The sequence below is a fragment of the Balearica regulorum genome, chromosome 8 (genome assembly GCF_011004875.1).
Source record: "Balearica regulorum gibbericeps isolate bBalReg1 chromosome 8, bBalReg1.pri, whole genome shotgun sequence".
Lineage (NCBI taxonomy): Eukaryota > Metazoa > Chordata > Aves > Gruiformes > Gruidae > Balearica > Balearica regulorum.
The window spans coordinates 27,677,869-27,690,613 of record NC_046191.1 but is presented as its reverse complement, the minus strand read 5'-3'; the positions used below and the strand labels follow the sequence as shown (position 1 = coordinate 27,690,613).

General features: G+C 42.9%; 1 protein-coding gene across 1 annotated transcript in view; it reads right to left on the bottom strand.

Annotated features, from left to right (window-relative positions):
* The window catches only part of NOTCH2 (notch receptor 2), an 87,779-nt gene that overhangs the window by 61,730 nt on the left and 13,304 nt on the right, over nucleotides 1-12,745 (bottom strand). The window contains 2 exon segments of the mRNA XM_075760237.1: nucleotides 4,595-4,930; nucleotides 5,628-5,887. Coding sequence (XP_075616352.1) covers nucleotides 4,595-4,930; nucleotides 5,628-5,887 — 596 coding nt within the window.

Genomic DNA, 12,745 nt, shown 5'->3' with positions numbered 1-12,745 from the left:
TTCTTTATAGTAGCTGGTATGGGGCTATGTTTTGTGCCGAGAACAGTGTTGATAACACAGGGATGTTTTCGTTACTGCTGAGCAGTGCTTACACAGAGCCAAGGCCTTTTCTACTCCTCACACCACCCCACCAGCGAGTGGGCTGGGGGTGCACAAGGAGTTGGGAGGGGACACAGCCAGGACAGCTGACCCCAACTGACCAAAGGGATATTCCATACCACACGATGTCATGCTCAGCTTATAGAGAGCTGGGGCAAGAAGAGGGAGGATGTTGGGAGTGATAGCATTTGTCTTCCCAAGTCACCGTTAGGCACAATGGAGCTTTCCTGGGTATGGCTGAACACCTGATGCCCATGGGAAGTAGGGAGTGAATTCCTTGTTTTGCTTTGCTTTTGTGTGTGGCTTTTGCTTTACCTGTTAAACTGCCTTTATCTCAATCCACGAGTTCTCTCACTTTCACCTGGCTGGGGTTAAACCATGACACCAAACACACCCACATTTGAGCATGAAGTTGCTCTGAGACACATGAGCTTTTCTTAAGCTGAGTGCCAGGATCTGATTTTGCAGTTACATAACCTGACTTTTTTCCAGAAAGCCAAGCAGTTCCCTGTTTTGATGTATTTGGACACCTGACACTCTTCCCTGTTCCCCCCTGTGCTGGGACTAACATGTTGTCCTTAGCTTTCTCCCTGCAAGAGAACAGTTTGCAATACATATCCTGACTTTTGCTCCCTATCTCCAAGCACAGCAAACTAAGGAATGAGAACCTCAAGGGGAAAAGTGTTCCCACTGCTAACAGCATGTTGTTCCTTCTCTAGTACGCAAACACAAGCAGATGACTTTACTCCTATGTCATCTGAAATCTCCACCCCATTCCAGAGCTTTATATCCAATTCCCTCCAAATATTAATCCTTAGTCTTATTTCAATCTATCAATTACACCTCAGACATTATGCAGGACCAATTAGTTATGGGGACAGGAAATTATACCTGAACGAAAGCGTCAAGCTATTGCCAGATTTAGGGCCTGCTGCCAAGAGATTAGGGATCTCGACAGAGTGCTAAAACTGACCTGCATCATTTTAACACAGAAGTAAGGGTCTGCATATGAGGTGCCCAACAGCAGTTGCCTGCATGCAGCTCCCACAGTTCAGCTTCTTGAAATACTCAAGAGACAGGCTACTCCACATTAAGAGAGCCAGCTCACCCAAAGCAGACATGCGCAGTGCCTGGTACCCCAAAACTGCTGCTGTGCAGAACTTCACAGCCCACCAGAAGCAGCTCATCTCTAAATCCCAGCAAGCAGGGTCTTCCCCACCGCGGGCCATTCAGTACATCTGCTAGACACCATCCACGATGCTCACTGCGCAGGGCAGCGTGACACTCTGCTACAAACCGGCATGAGGTTACTTCCTCTTCCCAGGAAGTGTTCCAGCTCGCATAAACAGCCTGCTCCAGCCTGACAGATCGTTTCCTGAACAAGCCCTTGGAATTCCCTAGGGTCCTTATCTTAGTTAATGGGTAATTATTTTGATGGATAACAATGAATAATCACTTTCCCAGCTAAGAACTTCCTCTATTGACTTGTTTAACATTCCATTTAAGGTTAGTTGCCAAATGAACTCCTTTTTTTGTCAAATATAACTTCGAGCTTATTCTTATATTTAAATGAGTTGCTAATGCTTCAGGTTAAGTCTCTTTCACAGAAGTATTTTTTTTACTACAATCTCTGTTATGATTGACCTAACATGCTCACTTGTCTACAATCTTGTTTTTACCTAAATCAAAAAAGCACCGAGGAAAAATGATTACGCTAGATGGATAGAAAATAAGAAGTTACCTTTCATACAGATGTAATACTGATCGTATATATAACTCTTCACCTACACTTGCCACCAAATGCTGACTTTAACACACATGACTTCATGAATTACCTAATGCAAGATTTGTTTGTGTAAATCCACAAGTGAAATGGGAACCTGAGAATTTAAAACAGCAGCTTGACTACACTGTACATAAACAGTACTTGCGCTACTGGTGAAAAAGCTGCCGTGACGTGTAACTCCAGGTTGTAGGGTTTTTTCCACATTTTCAAGCTCTCATTCTCACGTATCTGTATTTACAAAAAATGAAATTCACTCAAAAACCAAGAAGAAAAATTCTACAGGAAACAAGAACCCATTTCAGGGCAAGTCCAGAAGCAACCTAATTATGCCTAAATGGTCACTTGGGCACAATCAGTTTCTTCAAAGCAGTTTCACAGGTCACAAGATGCAAAATCTTATCAAAAACCACTCCAGCAGATCAAGATGTAACTGCCTCCTGCCTCTACAGCCATAACACTGAGCAATGGTAACGTCTTAAGGCAGTCTAGAAGAAAGGGCTAGAGCAATTCCATTTATAGTCACAGTATCATCGGCGTTGCTCCAATTCAGAGAGGGAGCCTAAAGAGGAATTTCTAGTCCAGTCCATAATCTTGGCACTCTCTTGCAGATGAGCAGGCCTTGTTCACATCTTCCCTGGGAGTGAAAAAATCACCATTTTTCTTCTCTTTCTGTTGACCTTTCCTTCCTTCCCAGACAGAACCTTTTCCAACACTTCAGAAATTTTGCTCTGCAGGCTTCACTAAGGAAGAAGAAATGGCTGGGTGCCTTGCCTTTATCAGTGAGTTTAATGTAAGCATTTTGGCCTCTCCAACCTCTCCCTTTTTTTGCTGTTTTTGAAATGACTAGTTTTAAAAAATCAAGCTAGCAAAAAAAAACCCACCATGGCCAACTTAAACAAATACAGGAAATACAGAAGTGAAGGCTCTCAAAGCCGCATTAACTCACCCCCACTATACACGTTGTGCAACAAGTCCAAAAAAGCATCTAATAATCCAAAACGTGTGTGGAGCAGTGTGGGTGTGTAACTGTTACTATAGTAATCTCATTTTCATTTCCTGACCATAGTTTAGCCAGCCCACATGCTTGTCTAAGGGAAAATGTGCTCCTACCCAGTCTCGTGCCCCTGTAAGAGAATCACGAAAGCAAACTATCTTATCAGCTTTACAGGATCAAGTCCTTAAAACTTCATCTTCCGCTCCTCTTCCCCCACCATACTGCTTCTGCATGAGATCTTAAACAACTTGAACTGACTAAACAGATCCGACTAAGCAAATTCTGAATTTCTGATCAAGCCTGTTAATCCAGACACACTTAGCTTACAATTTCATCTTAAAAAGATGCAAAACAGAAAAGCAATAAATTCCCTGAGAGCAACTGTTAGTTTAAATACAGGATTTTTCAAACACCCCGTATGTTCAAGCACTGTTTCTTCAAGCGTAGTTAGAAATGGTTGTTTTCACACAAAAATAAAGATGATACATCCTTCTATTTTAAGATAGACTTTCCTAAATTCTTCAGAGTCACATGCTTGCTCAGACGACCCAGAAAATTTTTGTGCAGGCACTAGCTAAGGTTGGCAATGTACATTTAAGGTCATTTGAGCCAAGCTTCAAGACAAAGGTCTCCCAAAATAGAGTATTTTTCACAAGTTCTAAATGCTCTTTCCACACATACCTGTGACTCCAGATGATCCTCATGAGAATGTAGTCACTCTACATTCATCCTAAACAGTACATGGCAGCTACATCTTTCACATAAATAACAGAGAAATGCTTAAGGGAGGAGAGTTTACTTTTCTAGATTACCACACACCAAGTGTTCATGTGCCAGACGGCAATACGCTTAAGTAGGAAGTCTAGTCAAAAGCATTTCCAAACAATCAGTTTCCCATGGAGTGAATTACTCAGTAAAAAAATATCAGCCTAAAAAAGAGCCCTGTTATGCAAAGATGACTAGTACTAGGGGTCAGTATGACAAGTGGATGGGGAGGAGCAGGACAGGATGAGACCACCAGGGTCCGTGTGGTCATTTGTAGAGATGGGTGCCTTGGTGATTGGAGCCCAGCTTGACATACAAACCCAATACAGCCCATGATCCCGAGTAAGCACATCACTGTGCTGTGGACAAACTCAGGGCAGCTAACAGCATCAGAAAACAAGCAAGCATAATTTATTTGAAGGTATTACAGGACAAGAATGGTGCGGTGATTTGGAACTGATACGTTGTAAGATTTGGAGAAGAAAAAGGAAGGGAACAGAACCTCATACATTCTAGAGGTAAAGACTGAGAAGGAGACACACACATGTCCATCTTCATTCAAGCACTGTAGTCAACCGGGGCCTTTACTGACACAAAACTATGTATTTGTACAGGTTTATGTTCATGGAATTTCGAATTCCAAGTGGGCATTAGGAGATACTGCCCTAGTCTCCTTGAACCTACCCCATAGTTCTTACCTATTTGATTCTCTGCTTCTAACTGAGTTCCAAAGAAATCTGTCATTTCTAGCCTTCTTCCCTTTTCTTCACTTCCATATTATGAAATTCTGACACTGAGAAATTAACATCCTAGTAGAGCTCCCTGCCTTGCTGAGATTTCTCCCTTCAACCTTACACAAGTATCACACAGAACCTGCAAGAGAAGTTTTCAGGAGAACACAAACAGGAATGCAGTGCCAAGACCAAATACTTTGAAGAAGCATCATTTACCTGGCAGACAGTTGCACTCAAAGGTGAAATCACTTGTTTGATGACAAGTTCCTCCATTCATACAGGGCGATGGGGAACACGGCACATATATGCTCTCACAGCGATGCCCTGTATAGCCTGGCTTGCACTGGCATCGGTATGAACCGGGCAAATTGACACAAGTCCCACCATGTTGACAAAGGCCTGGTGTGGCACATTCATTCACATCTATCTCACACTTCTGGCCAGTGTAGCCAGACAGACAGATGCAGGAGAACTTATTTCCAGATACAGTACACGTACTCCCATTGGCACAAGGTTGAGATGTACAGGCATCAATCCACTGGCAATCCTTTCCTGTAGGATCAAGATAGAGCACTCCATGAATAAAAAGTTATTTCTATGGAAAATAGTATTTCCTTCATGCTACCTCAAAATGAGTAGTGTACTAAATCTTAAAATTATTACAGGAAAATTTATGTCTGCATTTTACAGTATTATATTTGAAACAAAACAAAAAAAAAATTGTGGTTGCAGTACAAAGTTATTTTATTTACAGCATAGCAGCAAGATATAGAATGTTGTGACTTGTAAAAATAACCCATGACCTGAAATCATACTACACACTGAACAGCTGCTGCTCTTTCGCATCTCCTTCAAGAATGAAAGGAGTGAGTTTCCACGCTTCCCCCTCAGGCATCCAATTATATTTTTCCCATAGAAAGATTTTGCTGGCCAAATTTACTTCATTTTTTCTAGAAGGTAGACTGTGAATTCAAAGACTAACAGCCACTCCAGAGTAGTTTCTGCACTCAGTTTTCTGACATGGACAACCCCACAAGATCTAAATGTCTTTCTGCTTACGTATAAAGGGTACGGAGTTTGATTCCCTACCCCCCCTTTGCTTTTTTTGGTCATGAAGTCATTTAGACTTCTTCTCATTTCCTGTGCTGGAGCTAGTAAGCTTGAGAGGGTATTACGACTGCCCCAGAACATTCCAGTACAAAGTAGTTCACAAAGGAGAGAGGCTGGAGGTACAAAGGCAGAACCCCACCTGTGTAACCTGGAGGACAGACACACTCGTACGTTTCCTGGCTGTGGGGATGGCAAGTTCCTCCGTTCAGACAGGGCTGGGACACGTAGCAGAGGTGCGATTCAGAGTATTGACAATCCTCTCCCGTGAACCCTGGAGCACATTTGCAGGTAGCCTTTCCTATCAGGGACGTAGTTTCACAAGTTCCCCCATTCTTACAGGTATTGCTTTCACAGGGGTTTCTGTATTGACAGTAGTCTCCAAGAAAGCCTTCTCGACACCTGCAACAGAGAAGAAATTACTTGCAGCACATTCACCTGAAGCCTTGCTGTCCTGGGAAGATACCACGAATGAAGTCCCACTATCACCAAAAGCCTTGGAATTTGCCGTAATTAATGGTAACACTAACAGACTTAAATGCTAACGTCATAGATGTAACAGCCTTCCTCTGGGATTGTCCTGAATGTGAACACTGAAAACTTAAGTTCAAGTTGTGAAATCGCTTATTACAAAATAAATAAGTACTGCATACAATCAGAGTTACATCAAATGCAGGAACTTATTCTTGCACTTCAGAACTTCAGTAAAAGCCTACGTGTTGAAGAACTGCTGAATAACAATTCATTGCACCTACTCCCATTCTAAAAAGCTTTTTTTTTTTTTTTTTTTTTAGGTATTAACACCAGGTCTTATCCCTCTTCCAAAATATTTATAAACCTTGCACAAATGCAGTGTCTGAGGTGCTGCAGATCTGTAGCAGATCGTTCTCCACAACACTCCCATGAGACAGGAATATACTGTTATCCCCACGGTGATAAGTGCATCTGGGACGGCGACATGCCGAAGCCTGCACTCAGCTAGCAGCGCAAAGCCCTGAAGTCGGGTCTCCCACGCCCCTGGCTAGCACCCTAACGACAAGGTCATTGTTCCTCTGTCTCCCACAGAAAAACAAGTACACACACTATCTACAACTAGGGTAATATTTTATACGAAGATCTGCAATTGCAGAATAATTGCAGTTATTTCTCTCTAACCTAAACTTATGTCAATACAGTCTGACTACACTTGTCAGCTGCAATCCATCTTTTAACTGGCCTTTGTACTACAAATTTTCCATTTAACTTCCAGCGATACAGGACCCAGGCAAGCAAGCCTGCAAACTCCACCTGTGTGTCACCCACAGTTCCATTTGCTTCTTTTAGGTAGCAGAAAGATTCAAGAGTATATGCTGGACAAAAATAACACCTAACATACAGAACAGGACTGTCTGCTCGCAGTTTTTTCTACAGTGCACAGCTGCATGCTTTAACTAGTAAGTAACCCAATATACACGCAGCCTGAGAGAACGTGTATTTTACTGCAAAAAAATCAGCGGTGAACATTAGATATGCTTTGTTCTAGAACAGGATGGATGCAATTATTAAATCAATGAGTTACTCAAATCCAAAAGGGAGGAGGTTCCAACTGCAAGAAATACACAGAGTCTCTAGTTAGCCCCCAGACAAGAATGTAACAGTAAAGAGACTGCCTCTTCCTTATGCCCTTAAAGTGTATGGTGGATTGAAAAAAAAAAACCCCAAAAAACACACAAAACAAAACAACAAACCCCACACCTAATTGCGTAGGCCTTAAAAAAAATTATCAAAGAACAATCACGAATCTGTGTTTTAAACAGAATACTACAGGGATCTGCCTTTGTTCTTATGTTATTCAACACTTCTATCAATGAATAACAACCAAAAACATCAATGCTGGTCAAACACGTAGGTAAGAGAGAGAAAAGTTTTTGATAGAGAGTAGTAACATGAACTGCTTGACAAGGCCAAGTGCACGCCAAGTGGACTTAGCACTGCGAAGCCATACATCTAGAAACAAAACATACACAGCATCCTCCCCAAAACAGGAGCCTGATCTGGGAAAGGCAGACTTGCTCTCGGTGTTCTTAACAGTCAGCTGAATGTGAATTCCTAGCGTGACAGTTTGGCCAAGAATAGTTTAGATGTACAAACAGCAAATATCAAGTAGGAATAAATGAGATGATGCTACACCTGATACTTGCATGGCACAACCATTACCCGAGCATTACATCAGTTCTGGTGTCTGCTCTTTAAGAAGGAAGAGCTGAAATGAATTCAAAGAAGCCAACAGCAATAATGAATAGAAAACTCTAGACACAATGAAGAGCTCAGGTGGCTCAGTCTATTTATCAAAGGGAAAAGGGAAGGAGACAGTTAATCAAAAACTCAAAGTACCCACAAAGAAACTCAGATTTAACAGTAATTCCCAATCTAGAAGGTACAAGGATAACAGAACTGAGCAGTTAAAAGTTCAAGATAGATAAATTCAAATTAGAAACAGGGTAATATCTTTATCTTTAGACTTATACACAGGCTCTCAGCAGTGGAGAGAAACAACTGGAACAATGCATTTAAGGCTGCAGTGGAATTTCTCCACCACTCATGCTTGTTTAAAAGAACACCAGGATTGGCTGTTTCGGAAAGAGTATGCACGCTAGTTCAAACACAGCTATTCAGAGAGGTTATTATCCTAGTTACGCAAGGGGTCATTACTAGATGACCACAACTGCTTTTTCTCATGTTAAAATTTATTAACTAGCTTTAGCCATATGTCTAAAGCAGGAAAGTCATATAATAGATGTGCATAACCGTAATTTACCATTCCCCACACTCAAATTAGGCTCCTTTCACCATACCTTAATGCTTTCAACTTCATACCCAAGAACAGACATGAAAGAAGAGTTTTTGCAGGGCAATGCAGGATTAATAAAGTTACAGAAAGGCAATCCTGAGACAATACCATTTGCAGAACATCCTCTACCTCTTGTGCCATCCTCAGTATAACAGCTGAAGGCTATCAGTCAGTGTGAGCTGCCACATCACACGAGAGGCAATCTTCAGCTATTCTGGGCCTAAACCACTGCAGTTCTACAGGTTTCCTTTAACATCCCAAATCCTTCCTCGATATGGGTTAGAAATCAGTCCAAACGCCAGCGGGCTACAGCACGGCTTTGTAGGAGCTCGATCACACAGAAATCTGGCACCCAGCAAAGACGGCTGTGCCAGAAGCTGGAGGACTGCTCGACTCCCACGGCATTCAAGCCTGCACACGGTGCACTGGCTAGCTCTGCGCAGAGACCGTCTGGATAACCACAGTTAAATCATGTTTCTGGACATCTACATGCAGCTGATGAATGTGTAAAGTCAAGTTGAACTTCAGTCCCAGAAGGCTTACAAGATTTCGTTATAGGGATTTCTCCTGGTTTCACCACCGCCAGCGATGGGGGTTTGGGCAGCTCAGTATCAGCAGCACACCAAGCTCCTCACACTAACAGAAGCAGGCACCGACCATGCTCTTGTAGCTGTCTATCATGAAAGAAACAGCAACAAACGTGAACTTCACAGAACCCCACTTAGGGCATCTCATCAGGCAAACAAGAGGTCCTCCAACACCACCCACCACTCCAACAAATACAAAATAAGCCAAAACACACGTAAAAGATAAATCCTAAAGTGCTTTTTCATTAAAAGGCTGGAAGACAACCTAAAAAGTCTAGAGGAACATCTCATGTTTTGTCCACAAGCAAATAAACCACGAAAACACCTTCTCTCCCACCCCCCCAGCACTCGGGGATACTGGAAGGTGCATTTAACTATTACCCCTAGGTAACAGGGAGGAGGGAGCCTAAACACTGATTAAGAGTATTGCTGGTATGATTTAAAAGGAAAGCAGAGACCCATGTTCTAAGACGACACTCACAACCATCACCCACAAACAGCCCAGCATTCTGTACGCAAATGTTCTGGTACAAAGTTGAAGAGCGCTCCAAGACTGGGCTTGTTCCAGTATCTTCTGAGGCTAATCAGAAAAACATGAGAGCGCACTGCAGCAGGGAATAGCAAAAGCTCTTTTAACTTTAACTCTTTATATTTGGAAGGACAAAGCCTTACAGAATATGCAAGAACATGCCTGCCTCTAGAAAGATGGTCAGGTATACACAGCCCTTGTACCCACCATTTTGTTCTCCTCTTGGAGAAGTGCTTGGTCACACTTACGCAATTTTCCCCTCCAGCAATTCAGTGCAATCATTTTTTAATGTTAAAGAACAAAAAACCTACAGTCCAGATTTTCAACCATGTCTCTCATCATCAACATTTCTAGGCACAAATACTAGTAATTAAGTTCTAAATATTGGTGTAGACAAAGCTGCAAATATTTGCCCCTGATTCATGTTGGGCACCACGTTGTTTCTCTAAAAATAGAGGCAAACACTGAAAAAGCAGAGTCTAAGTCCAGACTTCTTTAAAGGATATGATTATCCTCAACAGCAACTCCAGCTTCTCACCACCCTTGCTCCGCTCTCATCCCAACCTACTCTTTCAAGTTCTCTTTAGGAGAACAAAAAGAGAAAAAAAGCCACTTGTCTACAGAGCAGCTTAAAATTGTAGCAGCTTGTGCCTGCTCCAAATGACATGCTCAGAACAGGAAACCAAATCTTTTCCAAATAAAAACCACTGTTTCTCCTCAGTTTTCCATCTAACACTCAGAAACAGAAACAGGAAGATGAAGTTTGTTCTGGCACTTTCTGGAAGGACATGAGGTCTCTCAACCTACTTCAACAGGAATTTAATCTTTTAAGAACAAATTTCACATACAACTTAATTCAAATCATGATTTCTGAAAGCTAGAGTTTGAAATGAGAAAATGTCCTGTGGGCTGCATCAGCTATGCAGCTGCTTCTAATTAAAGCTTCTCCTTTACTCTCTCTGGGCTTCTTTCCAGCACAAATACTTTAGTCAGAGCTCAGCCCATTTTTTTTTTCTTCTCCTTTTCAGCTCCAGCCTGCATTTGCCATAGCTCAGGCTCTCATGGAGCTAAACAAGAGACAGAAAAACAAAATGAAGGTATTTATCCAAATCTGAAGTATCCACTGAGCTGCATTCACTCTAACAACCTAACGCTACAAAGCGGAAGACACACAGAAGCTGCATTTTTGGCTCTTCTGCCACAAAACTACATTGAAGTTACCTCCCAATACTTAGCTCTCTCTTGCTTTCAAAAGACTTCTGGAAAATATGTCTGGCCTATTGGAAAAACCTCCTCATCTGCTGTACTATATTTGCTTGGGCACATTCATAGGACAGTCTCTTCAAATGCACCTTATAGACTGTTTTTTAACCAGTCTCCCAGATGTTCCATTTTCATGGGAGTTTCCTATTCAGGCCCAGTGATATCATCTGGGGATGCACAGAAGGAAGCAGATGGTTTTAATTTAAAACGTGAAGGGAAGAATTTCCTAGTAGTCTTGCTTCTCCCACCCTCAACCCAACACTCTCTTAGCTTTGATTGGAAAATGCTTCAACAGAGAAGGGGGGGAAAAAATAAAACCCCGCCGTCTGATGACTAACATGAGAAGGGTCTCAGCTATTTTGCTACAGATTTTAACCAGACTTCCCTCTGGCTCCTGGGTTCTGACTCCCACACCTACACCTCCTCTCAGGAGGGAGAACAGGATTCTCTGGTTAGCTTTTACACATGCTCCTTCCTTCCCATGTCTCAAGGCTCTCATTTATGCGTCATACTTCGAATGCAAGCTATGGGATAGGACAGCCTCCCTGTTCTGCGTTTAAAGCAGTACACAGCTATTGTTTCTAGTCCCCAGAAAGCGCTTCTATGCTGTACCACTCCGCAGTATGCCAAGGAGTAACAGCAACTAAAGTCTGGGTGAAGTTTAGTTCAGTTTTTTCTGACCAGAGCTCTGAACAGCTTTTGGTCTGCACAGGTAAATCACAACAGAAAATTTTGACCGAGTGACTCAAGTCACCACTTTGTTCCCAGATTTGAAGCCAAAAGCGTGTACACTCTCCCCTTTTTCCTCTGCCCTGGTCTCAAGGGTGTCCTTTAACTTCTGAAAGGAGACAGAAAGAAACAGGAAAGGGCAGCCCATTCTCAGAAAGGGCCAACTTTTCAACTTTTGTATTTATCCTCTTCTGGAAAACTCTCAGACCTCATCTTGCTACAAGGTCCCCTATGGGTATTCCCCATTCACTGGTCTAGGAGTGATTATCCTCTCGAGACAGAGCCTAAGAAGATAGCTGCTGCAGTCTCGGAAGCAGTTCTACAGTCTAGGATCTTGCCTTCAGCACCAGAAGTCCTCTTAAATCCAAGTTAAAATTCATTTATGAAGATCCAGCTGGAAAGAAAGGTAGGTCAAAAACCTGGCAAAGGGGCTGAGTTACCAGGGGTTAGAATTAGGATAGAAGCCCCTTACTGCCATGCTGTTGCTGCTTTGAGTTTAGCATGCTCTGATGTCCTCCTGTTGCCACCCTGCAGATAAGAGGTGAAAACTGCATCATGCAATACAAAAGTGTGCACGAACTTCTGCATACAATGAGAAAAACACTGCTCACTGAAGAAGCACAGAAGTACACAATGCTGCACAGATCCTGACAGCTTTGGGCATGAAAGGATGTGCTGAAGGAGACTGTCCTTTTGGAATCAGCCAACTACAGCAGTCTCCACTTTTGACTAAGCACAGCAAACAAAACACAGTTGTCACTGTACTTCCCCCCCCCACCTTTTACACCATCAGATCCAACAAAAGACACTACAGTTAAAGCAGTACTTTGCTTCATATAGAGGTACCAATATCCCTTCTGGACACACAACATGCAACAGTCCTAAGGTCAAAAAAACCCAATCTTAAAAAAAAATCTACAAAGCACGAGAAGTTACAAGGCCCAGTTTCCTCCCTAAACCTTGGAGCACCCCTAGCCCAACTCCCTCCCTTCTCACTTCTGCTTCTCTCCCTGGCACGGTCTTGCTTCTGCTCCCTGTCACTGGGGCACAGGGGAGGGAAGTTGGGACAGGCCACAGCTGCCAAACATGGGGAAACCAGTTAAGATCCTCTGTGCTTCAGAGCCCTGCCCCACTCCAGGCACAGAGGGACTGCCCGATCCACCTGCAGCAGAGCGGACTCTCGTGCTCAGAAAACAGCGGGCAGCGTTGCCAAAATCTCTGCTCTGCTTGTCCTTGAAGCAGCTCCCTGTACCCACAGCTTCTCAGCCTGCCTGCAACTGCAGGAACACCACAAGCAAGCAGTACTATCTCCCAGACTCTTC